This window comes from Saccopteryx leptura, chromosome 5 (assembly GCF_036850995.1).
Source record: "Saccopteryx leptura isolate mSacLep1 chromosome 5, mSacLep1_pri_phased_curated, whole genome shotgun sequence".
NCBI classification, from domain to species: Eukaryota; Metazoa; Chordata; class Mammalia; order Chiroptera; family Emballonuridae; genus Saccopteryx; species Saccopteryx leptura.
In genome coordinates, this window is record NC_089507.1 from 149675210 (window position 1) to 149696273 (window position 21064).

The 21064-nt window shown below is 39.0% G+C and overlaps 1 protein-coding gene across 1 annotated transcript in view; it reads right to left on the reverse strand.

Moving 5' to 3' along the window:
- Positions 1-752: 752 nt before the first annotated feature.
- The window catches only part of ROCK2 (Rho associated coiled-coil containing protein kinase 2), a 100101-nt gene continuing 79789 nt past the window's right edge, over positions 753-21064 (reverse strand). Inside the window, exons 12-32 of the mRNA XM_066386085.1 lie at positions 20128-20207; positions 19925-19973; positions 19231-19366; positions 19043-19134; positions 18530-18776; positions 18054-18160; positions 16902-17061; positions 13203-13363; positions 12640-12824; positions 10718-10787; positions 10012-10115; positions 9661-9847; positions 8391-8484; positions 8206-8300; positions 7524-7703; positions 6784-6952; positions 4637-4707; positions 3633-3721; positions 2729-2807; positions 1053-1314; positions 753-970 (exon numbers count right to left, since the gene is read on the reverse strand). Of these exons, the coding sequence (XP_066242182.1) occupies positions 753-970; positions 1053-1314; positions 2729-2807; positions 3633-3721; positions 4637-4707; positions 6784-6952; positions 7524-7703; positions 8206-8300; positions 8391-8484; positions 9661-9847; positions 10012-10115; positions 10718-10787; positions 12640-12824; positions 13203-13363; positions 16902-17061; positions 18054-18160; positions 18530-18776; positions 19043-19134; positions 19231-19366; positions 19925-19973; positions 20128-20207 (2835 nt within the window). The remainder of the gene's footprint in view (positions 971-1052; positions 1315-2728; positions 2808-3632; positions 3722-4636; positions 4708-6783; positions 6953-7523; positions 7704-8205; positions 8301-8390; positions 8485-9660; positions 9848-10011; positions 10116-10717; positions 10788-12639; positions 12825-13202; positions 13364-16901; positions 17062-18053; positions 18161-18529; positions 18777-19042; positions 19135-19230; positions 19367-19924; positions 19974-20127; positions 20208-21064) is intronic.

The following is a 21064-nucleotide window of genomic DNA, read 5'->3' on the forward strand; positions in this document are numbered from 1 at the left end:
TAACCACTGGCTAATCAGACCTTCGTGTTCATTTTAATAAACAGCAATATTTATAAGTGCCACAGAATCTAGTAAGACAAGAAATAGCTATTCTGAATGAAGAACTACGTTACTATAAGGTGGCCACAAGAAAATGGTTCCAAAAACTGTTTTGTGCATTAATGATCCTCTCTGAACTTACTCCATCTTCCCAAGCCCACCTCAACTACAAGGAATGTCCACTCTACCCATTAGTTAATATCTGCATTTTTAAAGCTAATCTATATTGCTCTTTAAATCAAAGACAAATTATTTAAAACTTAGAAATTTGAATTAAGAATTAAGATTTCAATCCTGCCTCTCAAATCCTCCAATATAAAAGAGGTATAAACGGTTTGCAATATTAATACAATGTGTGCACCTGACACTCAGAGGTCTGTGTGTGCATCCCGTCTACTAAATCCCTAAGTCAGTCAATGTGCTTACACAATCCTAACATGTTACGATCATGTGTGCAAACATGACAAAAATGAGCCCTTTATAGATTTTTGGTTGAATTTAATATGTGTGTTGATTTGGTAAATAAATTTATACTACATTCACCTAAATCAATGAATCAGAAATGCACGTTTAAATAGTTTCAAACATTTGGTATTCCACAGTTCATTAAAATATCAATGCAAGGAAAACTGTAATTAGAAACATTTATAGTCTGAATCTGAATAGCAAAATATTTCTAAAAAACACTTTATTCTTGAGCACATTTCTAGTTATTACCTTGGCTTATTTGGGGCAAGCTGTCGACTTGGCCGTCTAATAGACTGGTTTTGCTGAATCTTCATGGAAGTTCGAGGAGATGACCGTGCAAAGGGGTCTGGTGCCGGAGGCTTTTTAGGTATCTTTTTCACCAACCGACTCACCCACTTCTGCTGCTCTTCTGTAGAATTGGCTAATATCAACAGATTCTTTGCCGTGGAAATATCATAATACACTATAAAAAAAGTTTGAAAAAAATGTATTTAAAATGATATGAACACAAATAATATTGCTGAAGCAAGTCCTTTGCTCCTTACCTTTGCACGGAGCTATGATCTCCTCCTTTTTGTCCATGTGATCTTTGTGACATTTAATATGGCAGCGACGGCACTCTAACGCAGGGGGAGGCTTGAACATGTGCCACAGCGGCTTCATGCAAGCCTCACAGTTGGTTGGGAAGTGATAGAGAGTAGGAATGAATTCGTGTCCCTTGTGGCAAATATAGTTTGACTTTTCTCCCACTAGCTCCACTGGAAACTCTTGTTCCTTCTTACTTTCTCCTTCATTGGCATACAGAATCTAGAAGTACCAAATAGAACAATGAGTGATTGCTAAACATACATTATTTTTTATATAGTAACACTTCCTATAGTATAAATAAAATTAAATTAACCCAAATTATTCAATAAGAAGAACACGCACCTGACATTCAAACATTAGTAGGTTCTGTCTCATTAAGAGTTTATAAGAGAAAAGTCATTATACAGTCACTTTGGTTCATTTCAAAAGAAATCAATCCTGTTCAAATGGTGCCTCCTTTTTTCTCCATGATATCTTACAATGTTTCAGCTGTTTGATCAGAATCGGCTAGCAAAAGTAAATTTGCACTTGATGGGTGTTAGAAAGTTTTTCTGGGAGGGAATGTTCAAAATAATCACCAGAAGAGATGTGGCAATTATATGACTTGATGCTTTATGATTCTCAAAAAGAGACAACTGTGACAACTGCAAACACAGCTATAATTGAAAAGATCTGTGTTTGGAGAGTTGAGGAAGAAAGGAAAAAAGAAAAGGATGTACAATATACTCCAAATAAACATGATGAGCACCAGAAAATAATCCCATCGTCCACCAAACACAATGGCTTTTACATAGAAGGAACTCAATAAACTGTTAGCTAGACTAGTGTTATTTACTTATTTATTTTTGTATTTTTCTGAACTGAGAAGTGGGGAGGCAGAGAGACAGACTCCCACATGTGACCAACCGGGATCCACCCGCATGCCCACCAGGGGGTGATGCTCTGCCCATCTGCTCCACTGCGGCCAAATCCATTCTAGTGCCTGAGGTTGAGGCCTTGGAGCCATCCTCAGTGCCCGGGCCAACTTTGCTCCATTGGAGCCTTGGCTGCAGGAGGGGAAGAGACAGATAGAATGAAAGGAGAGGGGGTGGGGTGGAGAAGCAGATGGGCGCTTCTCCTGTGTGCAATGGCCGGGAATCAAACCTAGGACTTTCTACACACCGGGCCGACGCTCTACCACTGAGCCGACTGGGCAGGGCTAGACTAGTTTTAAAACAAAATCAGTAAGGAGAAGAATTTGGCTTCCCCTTAAACTAGAAGTAAATGGCTACTGAGTGCAAACTGAAATTCGCAAGCAACTTCTTAAACTTCCTGGAGAGTTGAGCATAAAACCAGAAACAAACAAAAGTTTATGCTTTAAAAATGTCATAAGCAACCTTGAACAAAAGGATAGCAAAGGCCAGAAACATGAAACATACACTACAGACTTTAAAATGTAAAGGGGAGAGGAATAAAGATGTATCCAAACAGAACAGGCATACCAGTTACAAAAGAATGAACCACTTTTAACTGGGATTAATAGTGAAAGGTAATCTGGAGATGGCCCAGGAATAGAAAAACCTTATAAGTCACGTCACTCCCAGAATCTCTAAAGATGAAAGAACAACAACAATGCAATAAAAACTGTATTTACCTGGAATATCCTTGGAATCTCTTTAGCGTCTGCTCTGTACACATCTGTCTGGGTGACTGGTCGGACATGAAACAACTTGCTGTAAGAGATTTTTAATAAAGGAATAAAATATTACCAAAAGATCAAATTACATTAGTTATCCTCTAGTCATCAGAAAGTAAAGCTGACTACTTTGACCCATGTTAGAAGGTCAGAGACTATCTTGCTGTATTATATCAATACTTGAGATCTGGAGAAATTTTCAGTAAGTCAGAAATTTTTCTAATTAGTTTCAGAAAACAACAGAGTGAAGACCCATAAATAAAGATGGTTTAGCTAACTGTATATCCCAGACTGGCATCTGTATGAAGCAAGTATAACACAATGTAGTACAGAGGGAGCTATATTATGTGAGCAAAAACATACAGCACATGACGACTATATTGCATTAACTTGACAAAAACTGTCATGTTACTCTCTTATATGTTACAAAATAAAGTTCCTAAATATTCTAGTAAAAACACTTACTCTAGGCCCTGGCCGGTTTGCTCAGTGGTAGAGCATTGGCCTGGCGTGCAGGAGTCCCGGGTTCAATTCCTGGCCAGGGCACACAGGAGAAGTGCCCATCTGCTTCTCCACCCCTCCCCCTCTCCTTCCTCTCTGTCTCTCTCTTCCCCTCCCGCAGCCAAGGCTCCACTGGAGCAAAGTTGGCCCGGGTGCTGGGGATGGCTCTGTGGCCTCTGCCTCAGGCACTAGAATGGCTCTAGATGCAACAGAGCAATGCCCCAGATGGGCAGAGCATCACCCCCTGGTGGGCATGCCGGGTGGATCTCGGTCGGGCGGGGAGTCTGTCTGACTGCCTTCCCATTTCCAACTTCAGAAAAATACAAAAAAAAAAAAAACAAAAAAAAAATAAACCACTTACTCTATGTCCAGAACCATGTAAGGGTTAGATTGTTCTTTATCTTGTTCACTGTCATAGAAAAGAATCTTCTTACTGCTCACAATCACATACTGTTAAAAAGAAGAAGGACAGGAATTAAACAATGATTAATGTTAGATCTTCTATCTTCTTTGATGATTCTCTATTAGCAATAAAAATCATATAAAATACCTTAGCTAAATAACTAACAAGTTCTTAATATACCCTTAGAAAAGTCTTCCTTAATAAAACATTTTGTTTATATATAATTTAAAAAAGCAAATTAAAAACGAATTCAAGTATTTTTTAGACTGATTTAGCTCTGAGATCCAATAGCACAGGTAATCTATTGCTATGGTTTGAGTGTTAACATTTCCCCCAAATTCGTCCATTCAATCCAAACACCTAACGGGAGGGCAGGAGGAGGAGGGGTCTTTGGAAAGCAAACAGGACTGATGGTCCTATGGAAGGCGTCCTGGAGACTCTGAGCCCCTTCCACCACAGGAGGGCACAGAGGGAGTCCGCAGCCAGCCGGAAAGGGGCCTTACCAGGACCCGGCCCTGCCACACGCTGGATTCCCTGCCTCCAGAATGCTGTTCAGAGCTGCCCAGCCTGCGGCGTTTATTATAGCAGCCCGAATGAACTAACACTTCAAAATGGATGCAATAACATAAAAAATCATGGTAACAGAGGGAAAAATATATCAATGGGTCTTTCGGTCATATCCAGAGTTGTTTTCTAACCGAAAAAGCAAAAGCTCCAGGTCCACAGCCTTCCATTTTCCTAACACCAGCCCTGTTTCATTATTAATGATACATTAATGATCATTTATTTTTGTGAAGATATATAAAATCATGTCATTCCAAACCAGAAAGTGCAAACAAGTTGAATGTCTCGTGTCCCAGGTGTATTACTGTAGTTACACATTATCTTACACAAAAATGGCAGGGCTATAGCTAAACCAGCCAAAACTGAAGCAGAAGAGCCACAGACAGAGCCCCAGTTACCTTCCTGACCCAGCCAAACTTCTTCGTGTTGTTTCTTGCGGGCATTGAAAGCCACCCCTCTAGTCTTGATTCTATAATTAAACACAAGATATGAGGATAAATGTAATAATTCTCCTAAGAAAATGAGGAATTTAGTAAAATTTTAATATGAAAGTCACAAAACAGGTCATTATGCCCTTCAAAATGTACCACTTTGCATTATCTAGGATATAATATAATGTGGGGTCAGGATGAGCAATTTATGCACTGCAAAACAAAATTCAGATGATATCACTTTGGAAATATATATTCTACAGTTTATAAAGTCAAATGCTCCAATTAAATTCATGCATTTGTGAAGTTCAGCAGGAAAGTTGCAGAAGAGAGGGAGGCAGCTCTATTCACTAGCACACGCACATCAGGACCCTCCACTTTCCCTTTGAAAGGAGGTCTGACCAAGATATACTGCATTTGTTCTTCGAAAAGAAAACATTTTAAGTGAGTAATTACATGCACAGAGAAAATGAACTTTTAGACTGGGTATAATAAAATGAAATAAAATTGTGTGAACTACAGATCAAATTTGATTGATGAATAGCAATATAACCAAAAGATTTCTAAATTCCGAAACATCAAAAGCAATAAAATTCCAGTAAAGGAAACTGAATCCTCAGAATTTGCACTAGTTTAGCGACTACCGCATGTCTGAATGATGCTGGACGCTTCCCATAAACTTTCTTTAATCCTTACCACCCCACAGAAAGGCCCCTCAGGGACAAGTCTCTGACTGCAGACCCCCATGCACTCTTACAACAACCTTCCAAACTATCTTAACAGAAATGCTGTTATTAAAACAGCCGACATGCTCAACTGTCTAGAGATGACCCTACATCATTTTAAGGGACCAAATGAGATGACCTCTAACAATTACTGCTAAGCTCTAAAACAACTTCAGTACAATCACTTATGGTTTATATTCTATACTAATATATATGTGAGAAATGTGGCGACAATATAAGTAAGTACAGTTATTTTACTTTGAATTCAATTATTAAGAGAATAAATTTTATCTTACATTCAACTGCTCATACACTAATTCCCTGTGGCGTTTACATGAAATGTTTTTACACTTGTACTAACTTTGTGTTAAACAAATTTTATGTATTTTCTATCTGGCATCATAACTTATAAGAGCAAGGATCAGGTCAAATTGTCTTATCCTCTCTTTTAAGGTCTAGCAAAATATGGCCTGCATAAGCACTCAGTGAAAACCCAAACACATCCTCTAAAACGGTCTATTTGCTTTTCCTGTACTGTCACTCCTGATACAGACTTCAGAGTTTCTTCTTAGCTGAAAACAGATGACACAGACAGTGAAAGCAAATGTCTTCAGGTGACACCAAGTACTGTCTCACTTCCTGTAAGCTGCCAAACAAAGCCATCAATTGAACAGCAATGCCATGTGCAAATGCCCTACAAACAAACTCTGTTCATGCAGCAGCAGTCTCTCTGTAGCTGAGACCAGAACAACTCGTTAGAGTTAGTATTAGTTACTGCTATAAGTTTGTCACAAGGACTGAAATTAAGAGCAGTGAGAAAAAGGCCAAAAGTGAAAGGCATTCAGGCTACCACCTGTGTCATCAGGTTCCGATGAGTTAGGTAAGTAAGGCACAGAGTCTTCTTCTGAGTCAGAATCAGAGTCAAGAAGCGTGTGAGAGCTGGAGGGCTTAGTGGCAATATTGAGAGAGGTAGAGGAACGCTGGAAGGTGAATGACATGGACTCCATAGTGTGGGACTGAGTGATATGAACTAAACACCCAACATAAAAAAAAGTAAGAATGCAGAAAAGAGTTAAGAGAAAGTAATAAAAGCTTAAAACAAGAGCTACCTATAATATACATATAATGAGCTAATTTCAACAACTAAGTATATGAAATTTCCTTTTGCTTTTTTTAACAAAAAATTTTGTCAGAAATCACTTAGTAAAGTAAGTTTAAACTGGTCTTCGAATCCCCACTCCAAGGAGTAAGTTTTTCCCTTAAAGAAATGGCAAACACTTTTCCTCAAGAATGAAGTCAGTCACAGGTCTTAAAACAATCAACAGGGTTATAGTTAAGACAAAAGACATTTAATAAAAAGAAATGCAAGGGCTGAAGACAAGTTTGTACCTGGAAAACCATCGTCTGCCTCCGCGTCCCCAGGTCCACTGCCGATGCTGGAACTGTCCATGCCCATGTGTAAGGCCTGCAGCTGTGACCGCAACTGCTCAATGTCGCTGTCCTTACTGTCCAGTGTCATCTGTAGTTCAATGCGGATCTGGCTCTCTTCAGCTATTTGCTATGAGGAGTTAAATCATATTAAGTTAACTGGATGCCATACATCTCATAATTTTGCTTCTTATAAGGTTCAATAATTATTAAGTAATAGAAATGTTCTTTAACCAATAAAATAGAGACAGACAGGAAAATAATTCTACTTCTTTTTTTTTTTTGTATTTTTCTGAAGTTGGAAATGGGGAGGCAGTCAGACAGACTCCCACATGCGCCCAACCGGGATCCACCCAGCATGCCCACCAGGGGGTGATGCTCTGCCCATCTGGGGCGTCGCTCTGCCACAACCAGAGCCATTCTAGCACCTGAGGCAGAGGCCACGGAGCCATCCTCAGCGCCCGGGCAAACTTTGCTCCAATGGAGCCTTGGCTGCGGGAGGGGAAGAGAGAGACAGAGAGGAAGGAGAGGGGGAGGGGTGGAGAAGCAGATGGGTGCTTCTCCTGTGTGCCCTGGCCGGGAATTGAACCCAGGACTCCTGCACACCAGGCCAACGCTCTACCACTGAGCAAACCGGCCAGGGCCCAAATAATTCTACTTCTTAAAAGCAGTCTTCAGTCTAGAGTAAGAGAGTGTCTTACAGCCTGCATTTCATTCAGCTCCTTCTGATACTTGATCATCTGCTGGGTCAGCTTCTCACGCTCTGACTTCAGCTCCATGTGCAGCTTCCGGTTCTCCTTCTCCTTCCTCCGCACGTCTGTGTCGCTGCCTCGCTTGACAGGCTCTTTCCGATTCATGATCTCAGCCAGCTTATTCACAGCCTTAAAACAGAAACACAAACATATAAACAAACAAAATACATTATGTTGGTTTCTTAGCAACTCACCAACAGCAAGTTAAACAATCCTACTCATCCCCTTCCCTATGCACAGGGCCACAAGGACACTCCTTACACATTTAGGGACACAACTCCTCTCACTACTCATTATCTTTCCCCAGCCTATACGCTTATCAGTTGTTCACGCATGTGTTTTGAGAACCGTCATTTAAAATGTTCACAGGTTTGATGTGACGTCATAAAAAAATTAGGAGGTAATGTGATTCCATGTGGAAAAATTAAGAAAACTTTAATACATTGAACTGGACAGTATTAATCAAATCTAGCTTCTTCTAACCTGGTGAAAATCAGATAATTGTGACTGTTCATAAATACTGATACAGTCAACGACTGCTACTGCCAGTCTGTAATGCCAGAACTAAACTGTAAAAGACATAAACTATAATAAAAAAACTCAAAGCCCTTTTCCAGTTCACTGCACATACCTGAGTCTTGAGTGTTCTCTCTGTTAGCAGCTGCTTCTCAAATTGCGCTTTAATAGCTGCTGCACTTGTCTCCTCCTCCTTCAGCCTCAAGAGTTCTGAAACCCAAAAAACGGAACCATGATGTCGGTACCAGCCACTGGTAACCGCTCAGTAATTTAAAATAAACATTCTTTGTCAATACATACGTTCTTGGGCATCTTTCAATTTGTTATTTAATTCTTCTTTCTCATTTGCAAGATTGGCAACATCACTAGTTAGTGTTCTATTAGTTTCTTCAAGCTAAGAAAATAAAGTAAAATAAATATCATATCCCAAATTTAAGTTATAAAGCAATAATTCAAAATGAAGATATCCTGGAATGATGCTAAACTCTTCGTTTTAGTATACCTATCAGTATATCTACCGAACTTCACTCTTAAAGAAAATTTTGCTAACCATAATAGATTTCATGTGCACCCCAGAAAGCCAAAAAAATCACCCTTCTCACAAATATCCCTAGCAATACTTAAAAAAATATTTTCCATTGATTTCAGAGAGAGGGAGGGAGAGAAAGAAAGAGAGAAGCACCAAGGCATGGTTCTACTTTTGTTCCACTTAGCTGTGCTAGTACTGGTCGCGTCCCCTCTGTGCCCTGGCTGGGACAGAACCCACGACACCTCAAAACACCGGGACAGCATTCTGTCCACTGAGACCCCCGGCCAGGGCTCCTCAGCAGTATTTTCCATGAGAAAAACATTTAATAAGCTAAAGAAAAAGCAAACACTATAACAAAGCTCTGCATTCCATCATGCAGAATAAACAAAATTTAAAACTGCAGTATTCCTTTCAGAACATTATTTTTAAAACAGAAAATGAAATTATTCTTAAAAAGTTGATGTCCTTTGTATTCTCTCCAAATTCTATTTTTATTCTTCCTTCCTGAAGGAATTTTCACTGTGAATTATGTGTCCATTCTTTTCATTCATAATTGTATGCTTTTATTACATACACATGAAACAATATATAGTGGAGTTTTACGTGATTTTACATGGTCCATAAATAGCACCATGCTGTATTTATCTTTCTGTAACTGCTTTCACTTGATATTAAGTTGTTGATATAAAGACCTAATTACTTCCTTTTAACTGATAGAGTAGTTTCATCTTCCACCACATTTCACCCATCATCTATTGATAAGACTTCTGCATTTTTGCTATTACAAACATTTACGTTGCTCTGAGTGCTGAGCCTGAATCTCTCTAGCGTATTTATCTTAATGTGGACTTTCTCTAAATAGATACGAATATTTACAATTTACTGGAAATTGCCATTCTAAATCTACAGTCCACACAGTAAAAATCTTGTAGCCAGCATGCACAACTCTTCACTGAGGTCTGTTATTCTCCTAGTGCTCCTAAGCAGGACTCAGGATACAGTAATTCAGTTACACTACAACAAGAACTGAGTGTTACTCACAGACGCGATCGTGGCGTCCTTCTCACTGAGTTCCTGCTTGTGCCTTGCCATCATCTCCTTGATCTCCAGCTCCTTCATGATCTTCTCCTTCTCCAGATCAGAATACTGCTCCTCAGCAATGGAGCGCGCCAGCTGCTCCGAGTCTGCCTTTGTCAGGGTGATCTCCAGCTGGGCAGCCAAGGAGTCCCTACCGATCAGAGACACGTCACCCTAGTGCTCCATTTTCCCTGGGAAGTCAACAGTTTTTGTCTAATCCGCCTCATCAGCACGTTTCTCTTTGGAGGACAGCAGGCACTGTTCTAGCCACAGGGCGTGCGGCTCCCAACGGGAGAGACAGGGTCCTGTCCTTACCTTTCATCCTGTAACTCCTGCTTCTTCTGCTGTAACTCTTTACCAAGTTTGGTCTTTTCTTCACATTCCTCTTTAAGTTCCCTAACCTGTGTTTTATAGAGGGTCTAAAACAGCACAAAATAACAGAAACATGTATCATCATCATCATCATGAAGAATATTATTTCTACAGTCAACATCTATCCAGACAAAAAGCTGAATACATACAAACATATTCATAACAGTTATAGTAAGTACCTGAACAAATTAATAATAACTTAATGAACTTTTTGATTTTCCTATAATCAATTAACTAATAATTCAGAAGTGTGATTTTCAACTGGATATCACACTGAGATTTCTTATTAAATAACACACATTGGTAGAAATGAAGAGGCCAAAAATATTACTCATTTGGATGAGGTAATTTTGTTGGCTTGAATCAATGAAACAGAGGTGACACTTACTGTTTCATATTTTAAAACTAAGCTCAAAAAAGTATAAATGTCAAAATGACAATTTTCTTTCTTTCATTATGAAAACATGATCTTCCTTTAAAGGCAGTGCTTTTAATTAACTTCATAAGGTATGAGCATGTGTTCAAAACTATTTTTCTAACAATGATAATAGCATCCATTCTAAAAACAAGAATCATTCTCCTGGCTCTGAAAATTTTTTTTTAATTCTACAAATAAAGTATTTTTCAAGTTAATGTGTCTGAAACTTACCGAGAAATACTGTTCTGCTTCAAGCTGATCCTGGAGCTCTTTCATCTGCCCATCTGCATCCTGACGTTCTCTGTGGCAATAGGGAGTCAAATGTTTAAATGTTAATATGTGTCACACACGTATTAAATCAGCAACTCTTAAAATGGGGCCTGGGGAACCCCAGAAAGGCCCTGAGACCCTTTCAGAAGACCTACGAGGCCAAATCATTTTCATAATACGAAATAAGTCAATGCAATGGTTTTTTTTTTTTTGTATTTTTCTGAAGCTGGAAACAGGGAGAGACAGACAGACTCCCGCATGTGCCCGACCGGGATCCACCCGGCACGCCCACCAGGGGCAACGCTCTGCCCACCAGGGGGCGATGCTCTGCCCCTCTGGGGCGTCGCTCTGCCGCAACCAGAGCCACTCTAGCGCCTGGGGCAGAGGCCAAGGAGCCATCCCCAGTGCCCGGGCCATCTTTGCTCCAGTGGAGCCTTGGCTGCAGGAGGGGAAGAGAGAGACAGAGAGGAAGGAGGGGGTGGGGGTGGAGAAGCAAATGGGCGCTTCTCCTATGTGCCCTGGCTGGGAATCGAGCCCGGGTCCCCCGCACGCCAGGCCGACGCTCTACCGCTGAGCCAACCGGCCAGGGCAATGCAATGTTTTTTAACTCTCATTCTCTCACTAATGTATGTGGACTTTTCTGAGGCTCTATAACAAGTCATGACACCATCATTCCAACAGCTAAAGAAATGTGTGCTTTTATGTTTTTTGTAGTTTAAAATTCAGTTTTAATTTCTAAAACAAAAAAATATCATTAGCTATTGCATCAAGAAAAAATTGGGGGCCCTCAATAATTTTTAAGAGTATAAAGGGGTCCTGAGATCAAATAGTGTTATAATAAACCAGTAACACTAAATTACATATTCTCATGTGTGCACTGTAATGAGCCATTTATGCCAACCAAGATTAGAATTAAAAGTGAACCCCAAACTGGTATCCTAGTCTGAGTTTAGAAATGGCTGGGAGAGGGCCTGAGGGAGGTAAGGAGTGAGGGCTTTATATCTAAGAGTGATGGCAGCTGCGCAGATTTGTACACTTGGCAAAAACTCAGTGAGCTCTGCACTTAGCATTTGGGTACTTTCTCTGTATGTGTGTTAATCTTCAATAAGAAATAAAATTAAATAAATAAAATTAAAAGCAAGCCTAACATTCCATTTAAGAGGTTAGGTTGAAATAAGTTAATTCTAGGCTTATTAAAAACACAAAAATTTTAGTTTTTCAAAAATAAATTTTAATACATTTTTCTGTTTCCTAAATAAATTAAATAGAGCGCTAGAGTACATCATTTAAAAATGATTTAAAAATTTATGTGGGCCCTGGCTGATTGGCTCAGTGGTAGAGCGTCGGCCTGGCGTGCAGGAGTTGTGGGTTCGATTCCCGGCCAGGGCACACAGGAGAAGCGCCCATCTGCTTCTCCACCCTTCACCCTCTCCTTCCTCTCTGTCTCTCTCTTTCCCTCCTGCAGCCAAGGCTCCATTGGAGCGAAGATGGCCCAGGCGCTGGGGATGGCTCCTTGGCCTCTGCCCCAGGCGCTAGAATGGCTCTGGTCGCAACAGAACGACGCCCAGGAGGGGCAGAGCGTCACCCCTGGTGGGCAGAGCATCGCCCCCTGGTGGGCGTGCCGGGTGGATCCCGGTCGGGCGCCTGCAGGAGTCTGATTGTCTCTCCCTGTTTCCAGCTTCAAAAAAAAATAATTAAAAAAAAAAAAAAAAAAAAGAACAACAGTGGCACTCAACATGTTACTTGTACAGAAAAAGAAAGAGACAACCTGGTCAGGAAATAAAATGGTCATTAAAAAACCACCAGATAAACCAAAATTAAGATAATTTGCATGTGGATAGTTGTGCATATGAGTAAAACTTTGTCTCGAACAATTCACTTACTTTCGAAGTTCAGCATTCTGTTTTTCCAAGTTCATTTTCATTTCCATGAGATGATTGTTCTCTTGTTTTAACTGCTTTTCTGACATTTTTAGTGTGTTGACTTGCTGCGTTTGCATCTTCAAGTCATTTTGTGTGAGGCAGCGCTTCTGCGTCTCCTGCTCTATTTTTAATGTCAAGTTTCTAACCTAAAAAATACATCGTGTGCTTGTTATGTAAGTAAATTATCCTGATTTTTCTTATCACGGAAGCTGGCAGCACACATGATGAGGTGAAACAGATTTCCACTCTTCGGCAGTGAATTCATTTCACAGTAAAATATTTTTTGTAATTTTGATGACATTACATTTTTAAAATTACATATGGTCTTTATGGTAAAAGTAAGTTTAAATTTCTCATAATTATAATTCATTTAGTATATTAGCCAAATTCAGTAAAATTAAAAGGCTGTAGAATATCGTAAGAAAAATTTAATTATGACACCATCATTGTACGCCTGCAAATAATCCGAGTGTCCGATTGGTTCACTAAGTCGCTGATTAGTTATTATTAGTAAGCACACTTACGTCTTCATTTAGCACGTCCTTCTGTTTAAGGAGCTCGTTTATCTTCTGCTGGGACTGTTTGAAGTCACAGTCTAATATGGAGCATCTCTTCTCAGCTTCCAATAACAAGTTTTCCACTTTCTGTTTTAAAGTCCTTTCCTCCAAGAGCTTTTTCTCCATTTCTATTGTCACAAGAATGAACATAATCATGAATTTACGAACAAAAGCAGCATATCAAATACAGGGCATGGTGCTAATAAAAATTATAGTAAATGATGCTACCTTAAAAATATTTTTTTAATCCCCAGTCTAATATTTTCATCACTCTTGTTAATGTATTTGAAATGTCAACAATTTCATGCTTGAAAATTAGGTATTTCATTTGCAGGGTATAAAAATTTACCATGTTTAGCAATACTACATTCATTCTAATGGAAATAAAAAAATTCTACCTTTACTTATGGTTCTATAACTTACTTATATCTTTTATATAAAGATTTATTTATCTCCCTGCTATCCTGTGCCTCCAAGTGTTTCTTGTCTTATCCTAAAACATGCAGGTAGATTCTACGACCACTATGGCCTTTTTTTTTTTTTTTTTTTTTTTTTTCTGAAGCTGGAAACGGGGAGAGACAGTCAGACAGACTCCCGCATGCGCCCAACCGGGATCCACCCGGCACGCCCACCAGGGGCGACACTCTGCCCACCAGGGGGCGATGCTCTGCCCCTCCGGGGTGTCACTCTGCCACGACCAGAGCCACTCTAGCGCCTGGGGCAGAGGCCAAGGAGCCATCCCCAGCGCCCGGGCCATCTTTGCTCCAATGGAGCCTTGGCTGCGGGAGGGGAAGAGAGAGACAGAGAGGAAGGAGGGGGGGTGGAGAAGCAAATGAGCGCTTCTCCTATGTGCCCTGGCCGGGAATCTAACCCGGGATCCCCCGCACGCCAGGCCAATGTTCTACCACTGAGCCAACCGACCAGGGCCACTATGGCCTTTTTTATATTAGTATATTACTAGGCAAAGGATGAAAATTATATTTTAGGAGGGTAGTACAGGACAGGGCTCTGGAACCAAACTTCCAAAGTTTAAACCTGGCTCTGACACTTCCTAATTATTTGACTGGTCAAGTTAACTAACCTCTCTGAGGCTGTTTCCTTATCTCTGAATGGTGATGACAGTACTCATCGTCATAGGAACGTTATAAAGATTGTGGGTAGCCCTTGAATGCTGCCTGGAGCATGACAAACACTTGATAAGTGCTTACTATTACAAAAGGATTTTTAATAACCTAAAAAAAGTTCATAACTTTGTAAAAGCAAAAAAGCAAAACAATAAAAAATTGAGAAAATATACAAGTGTCACCCTGATTACTAGGACTATGGTTAATCTTTACTTACTTCTTTATGCTTTCCTATATTTTCTAAATGATTTGCAATGGCTTTTGTTTTAGTAATCAGAAAAGACTTTTACAAACCTTTTTCAATCTCACAGTGTACAGTAGACAAAGTTTATATCTAACCAAGTGATTCCTATTAATGGAAATTCTTACAGTTAAGGGATTACTTTTAAATATTCCAATTACAAAATCTGTTCCAATCCAACTAGGTTCCTCTGCTTCTTCACACCTAATGCTCAATGTCTAATTATCAATTACTACAGAGTTATAGTAAGTAACAATTAAACCTATGACTCCTCAGTTTTTAATGATTTATCTTCAAAGTGGGAAAGAATGAAACTATTCTTTATTTACTATTAGTAATAGCTAACACTTCTATGCACTTTTCATGTATCATTGCACTTGGTTTTCACAACAACCTAATACTTAAATTGTCCCTTTACCGGAAACAGGCATAGGAAGTGTAAGTAACTAAACAAGGTCATATAACTAGTAACTCATCAATGGAAGTCACATTCTGAACTGAGGCAATGACGAGCAGGGAAAGATCAGAGGGCTTACACCCCATCTGAGTACCATCTAGGATGTGCAAGTTTTGTGTACTCCAGCAAAACACCCAAGTCATCCCACATCTTATGTCAGTGTTATAAACAGTTTAAAAAAGGTAGCTATTTTGATACTGAATGTTTATTTTCTCAGTTCAGAAAATAATCTATAAACGAATGTAGTCATTTGTAAAAAAACAATCATCCTAACATGGGCAAAGAAAACAGAAAGAGGCGTAAGTGAACTTAACGGGGTGATGAAAAGGATAGATTCTACACCTTGTTTTGCATGACAGTTACACGTGTGCTCTACACAGGTGAAAAATGCTTGCATTTTATTGCCCCAAGTTACCCCTCAAAAGAAATTCCACTCAGTCTTCTAGGCAACAGACGGAAATACAGACACTAACTTCATCTCTTCTAATCAGTTTTTCTAAATAGAGCACCTATTTTTTACCATCCTGAATTAGTGCCTTAAACTACAGCGTGTCCATAAAGTCATGGTGCACTTTTGACCGGTCACAGGAAAGCAACAAAAGACAACAGAAATGTGAAATCTGCACCAAATAAAAGGAAAACCCTCCCAGTATCTGTAGGATGATGTGGCAGCAGGTGCGCATGCGCAAATGATGTTGTAACACCATGTATACAGCGGAGCAGCCCACGGCCATACCAGTCGAGATGTGGACAGTACAAAGGAAAGTTCAGTGTGTTCTGTGGCTCGCTAAATTCGAATCCATGACCAAAGTGCAATGTGAATATCGGTGCGTTTATAACAAAGCGCCACCACATAGGAATAACATTACTCGGTGGGATAAGCAGTTGAAGGAAACCCCATTCTAATAGGCCATCAGTCAGTGACGAGTCTGTAGAGGCTATACGGGATAGTTACCTAAGGAGCCCTAAAACATCTGTGCGTGAGCCTCCATTGAACTGCACTGAATAGGTATGAAACTGGGAGAGTTTTCCTTTTATTTGGTGCAGATTTCACATTTCTATTGTCTTTTGCTGCTTTCCTGTGACCGGTCAAAAGTGCACCATGACTTTACAGACACACTGTAATATTAACCAAAACATGTGCAATGTTAATTACATTCACTAATAGACTAATTTTGCTAAATTATTCATAAATGTTATATTTTAATATGAAATAAAGTGTTAAGAAGTTTTATTAATCTTTCACAAGAATACTGGTTTCCTTTGGAATTTCAAATCTAACATAAACAGTCAGTTTGGAAAACAAGTAATTAGCCTAAGACAATTCCAGATACAGGCTGGTCAGAGGAAAAGTTAACTTTGTTATCTTGCCCTACGTTCATTGTACAGTTTTGACCAAATCTAGCTACTATTGAGCTCAGAATATTCAATGAGCTTCTATTCTAGTTAGGTCAGCTATTATTTTTAAATTTATCTTGAAGAAAGTGGCAGGAACTACAAACTGATGAAATGTCATACTAAATATTTTTAAAAAGCGCATACCCCCTAAATCTGAGCAGATACAAGTAGAACTTGGACATTCTGTATGTCTGTCACTACCTGTATCACCAAAATCTTCATTTCTCTCCGATATAAAAATGTGGTTGAATAATCCTGTTGGGCCTCCTGCCTCAGAAACGACTTCTGCCATAAGGGGAGGAAATACATATGGGAAGCCTCCCTCCAGTGCTTCCCCTCCAGTATTTGGCAATCAAATGTAAACAAATATTTTCAAAGTCAAAGAACTGAATACGGAACCAATTTTCAGTACAAAGCTGCTAGAAAATCCTCACAACCACGTGTACCTTTCATGGCTTCTGACTTAGCTTCTTCAATGGATTCATAAATCTTGTTTTTATCTGCCAGCCGTGCTTTTGTAGCTTTATGTTCAGCTTCTTCTTGTTCTAAGCTCTGCTGTATAACTTTTAATTGGTATGTCATATCTATCTCCATGTTGTTCTTTTCCTATTAAAGATTAAAATGGTAGTTATCAGCCTGACCCATAGTGGCACAGTGGATAGAGTACTGACCTGGAATGCTGAGCTCACTGGTTTGAAACCCTGGTCTTGCCCAGTCAAGGCACATATGAGAAACAACTACAAATTGATGCTCCCCCCACCTCATTTTTATCTCTCTTCTCTCTCTAAAAATCAATAAAATCTTTAAAAAAAAAAAAAAAAGCCCTGGCTGGTTGGCTCAGTGGTAGAGTGTTGGCCTGGTGTGTGGAAGTCCCAGGTTCAATTCCTGGTCAGGGCACACAGGGGAAGTGACCATCTGTTATTCCCCCTTACCCCTCTCTCTCTTCCTTTCCTGCAGCCATGGCTCAAGTAGTCGAATAGTTCGAGCAAGCTGGCCCCAGGCACTGAGGATGGCTCCATGGTCTAACCTTAGGTGCTAAACATAGCTCAGTTGCCAAGCAATGGAGCAGCAGCCCCAGGTGGGCAGAACATCGCATGGCAGGGCACTTGCCAGGTGGATCCTGGTCAGGGCACATGCAGGAGTTTGTCTCTCTGCCCTCCCCACTTAAAAAAATACTTAAATGAATAAGTAAATAAAATAAAATATTAACTGCACAAGGCCTAGAAATTATCCCTAGCTTGCAGTATTTTTAAAGAAAAACTTCTAAATGCCAAAAGCCATGATAACATTATATAATTTTTAAGATATGCTATCAGTAAAAATCTGAGTTTTCCTTGGACTCCTAGAAAGAAGCATCTCATTACACACCCCAGGAGAGTCCCTCCCTCCAAAAGCCTCTAATATACTAAGGGCTGATTATGTAGTGCTAGGCCAAGACTCAAAAATAAGTATAGCCCTAGTCTATACAACTAGGTCTAAATATACAGTAAAAAAAAAAAGAGTCCATGAGTATGCAGAAATAAATATTTTAGAATAAGTTTTCTAATCTGAAACTCTGCAGTCATTCTCCCACACAAATATAAAGCTTAATGTCTTACCTTTTCCAAGTCAGTGAATCTTTCCTGTAGTTGTCTCTTTTCCATCTCTACTTTTGCTAATAAGATTTTCCCACTCTTTAAATCTTCTTCTAGGCCAGATACTCTACCTAAAATTGCAACATTTTAAAAAACAATAAACCCACAAGAGTAAAAAATTTGGATATACTTTGAAGCTGCTATTTATGAGCGGAAGTTTTCTAATTGTTGGCACAGTGGATACAGTGGTGATACTGCTTGACAGTTAACTCAGCTGGAAGCCAATCTACCACCTTGGGATGTGGCTGGGTACTTCAAACTATTTGAAAGTAAATCTTTCATTCACAAAATTTTATGTTAATGTGTTTCTAATACCCTAACTTGATATAACAGGGTAGCAGTATATTCAGAAATATACTTCGGCATGTTATCCATTAGCTAAAGTTATTTCCACAATACGAATCATTAAGATGAATTCAGGGCAATATCTATGTCAATACCTTGTAAATCATTAATTATCTCGGATCCATGGGTTCGGTCCCGCCTCTCAGATTCTAGAACCGACTGAAGGTTGATAAATTCCTTTTCAAGCTTTAACTTGGCAGTCTCCAACAGGCAGTTTTTATCTTGTAGATCTCTGTTGTTCGATTCCAGCTGCTGGATCTGTTTTGAACTTTCTGCCTGGGTTTTTCTCAACCGGGAGGCAGTATCTGATTCTGTCCTCAGCAAAGCATTGGTTTCATCCAGCTGTTATTCATTCAAATCAAACAACAACAAACACACACACACACACACACACACACACACACACACGTGTATATATAATGAACATACTTCCATTTCTTACCCCATTACAAAGTGTTTAAAATAAACAAAAACCGAAACAAATTTCCTAATGATTCCCCTCTAAAATTAGCTATAAAATGTCATTTTGTAACACTGCCAATTAAAACTGTTAATAGGCAGTCATAAATAAAACTCAATATCCTTATTACAAACAGGGATCCACTTACTTGTCTCTGGAGTTGATTCACTTTCTCAGTGGATATTTGAGAGTTCTGATTTCTTTTTTTCAAATCTTCAAGTTGATCTTTTAAACTATTAACTGAAAAAAAGCATTTCAGTGGCAAGCTTCAACACAACACACACATAGACACACACTTAAACTTTTCTCTGGGATTTAGTATTTAACACCACGAACCATCATTTTCCAAATTTCGTTTCTTGTCTGCTTCGTGATCGGCCTTCCGCTGATACTCAGCATTTTTGTGCTGCAGAAGGGCCTTTTCTCGCTCTAGCTGTCTTAACGCCGACTCCACAGTTTTCCTTAAGGTAATCTGAAACGGAGCTTGACGTTACTATCAGAAAAACGTATGTGTGAAAATCAAATAAAAACAAAAACTATTTGTTATTTCAAGCAGACAGAAAAACTAAATAAAAGCTGTAACTGCTGTATTAGTAAAACCACAATGTTTTCCATGTTTTAAAAATAGCACACACTATTTTAAAATCAGTATTTTCAGTGTTTTGTTTACTATTGAAAGTCACTTTCTGTAACATCCTACTACCAGTGAACCATCTTTGCTTAATAAAAGCATGGGTCTGAAATGTTATAAATATAAATTTTGAAAAAAGAAACAATGGCCACCTTCCGATTTGAAGACAAGCCATTAATACAAATGCTTTTTTTTTACTTGAAGTATCTAAATTAACTCAAGTTTTGCAAAGATGTAACAAAAATGAAGCCTATTATCATGACCATCCTATTTTAGTCCTGTCCACCATGCTAAGATCAAGACATACATTAAGATGGTACCAAGAGCCCTTTGTAGACAAGTCAGGAATCAAGACTTTTTATGAACAAAAACATTAACCAAAGTGTAGAGCAACTTTACCTCTTCTTCTAGCTCCTTTGCTACTTTCTCTAGGCGAGTATTAACAGATCTGAAGAATTTCAAAAGAAACAATAAATTAAAAAACTTCTAATTTACAATAAAAGCATTTGCCATAAATGTCCAAATAATTGTATAATTACACTTTTAGTAATATGTCTGCACTTAGATTTCAGAATAAATGGTTTCATCATCTGCAAACATACTTGCACTTCTGCTCCATCTCCTCCTTGGCCTGGATCTCGCTGGTAAGGTGTTCCTCCAATGTGTACAGTTTTCTCTGAATCTGTCAGAAAAGAAAACACTATCATTATAAAGTCTGGTCACACTTAAAAGATGAGAGGTTTAAAGAAAACTGTTCTTTCAACAGAATATCATCTCCTCTCTAGTGGTACAGTATTTGTACCTCTAATGGGCCTTTTAATGACAGAAGGAAAAAAATCCTCCCTCTCTTGCTTTCTGTCTGTGACAGCACACATGTATGCATGACCCACTACATAAACACACAAATGAGAAGCTCTACTCTCTGCAGAATTCTATGACAACAAGGTCCTCTTTCATTATGAATAAAGGATATCCTCCATTGTTCTTCTGCAGGGCATTTTAAAATATTGTTAGCATCTGTGTTTATAAGATAAAGATAAAAGGTTTACATCCAAAACAAATATTCAGAATATCTGACTGAACACACTCAAATATATATTGGTATTCTTAAAAACAAGAATATAAGCTTTATGTCTTTCTACACAGTACTGGACACAGTAATCAATAACTCTTTAGAATAAATGAGAGCTAATTAATTACAAGTCATATCCCTGTCATTCTTTAAATCTTTCTAGCCCCGATCTGTCAGCCTTTAAACAAACTAAAACTACAGAAAGCATTACATAGTCCATTTTTGGAGCATTATTACCTTTATAAAGGACTTAACTTTTTAAGTCCCTTTTGACAAATGTCTCCTTAATCCTAACAAAAATCCTAAGAAGAGGGTTGTATTATATCCACTCAATAAAGAATCTAAAATTCAAAAAAGGTAATCAGCTGGGCAGGACAGCACAGCTAGTAGTGGCAGGACAAAAATAACCAACCCAAGTCTCTGAGGTCCCAAGGCCAGTCCTCTTTCCACTGTTCTTTCTAGTGATT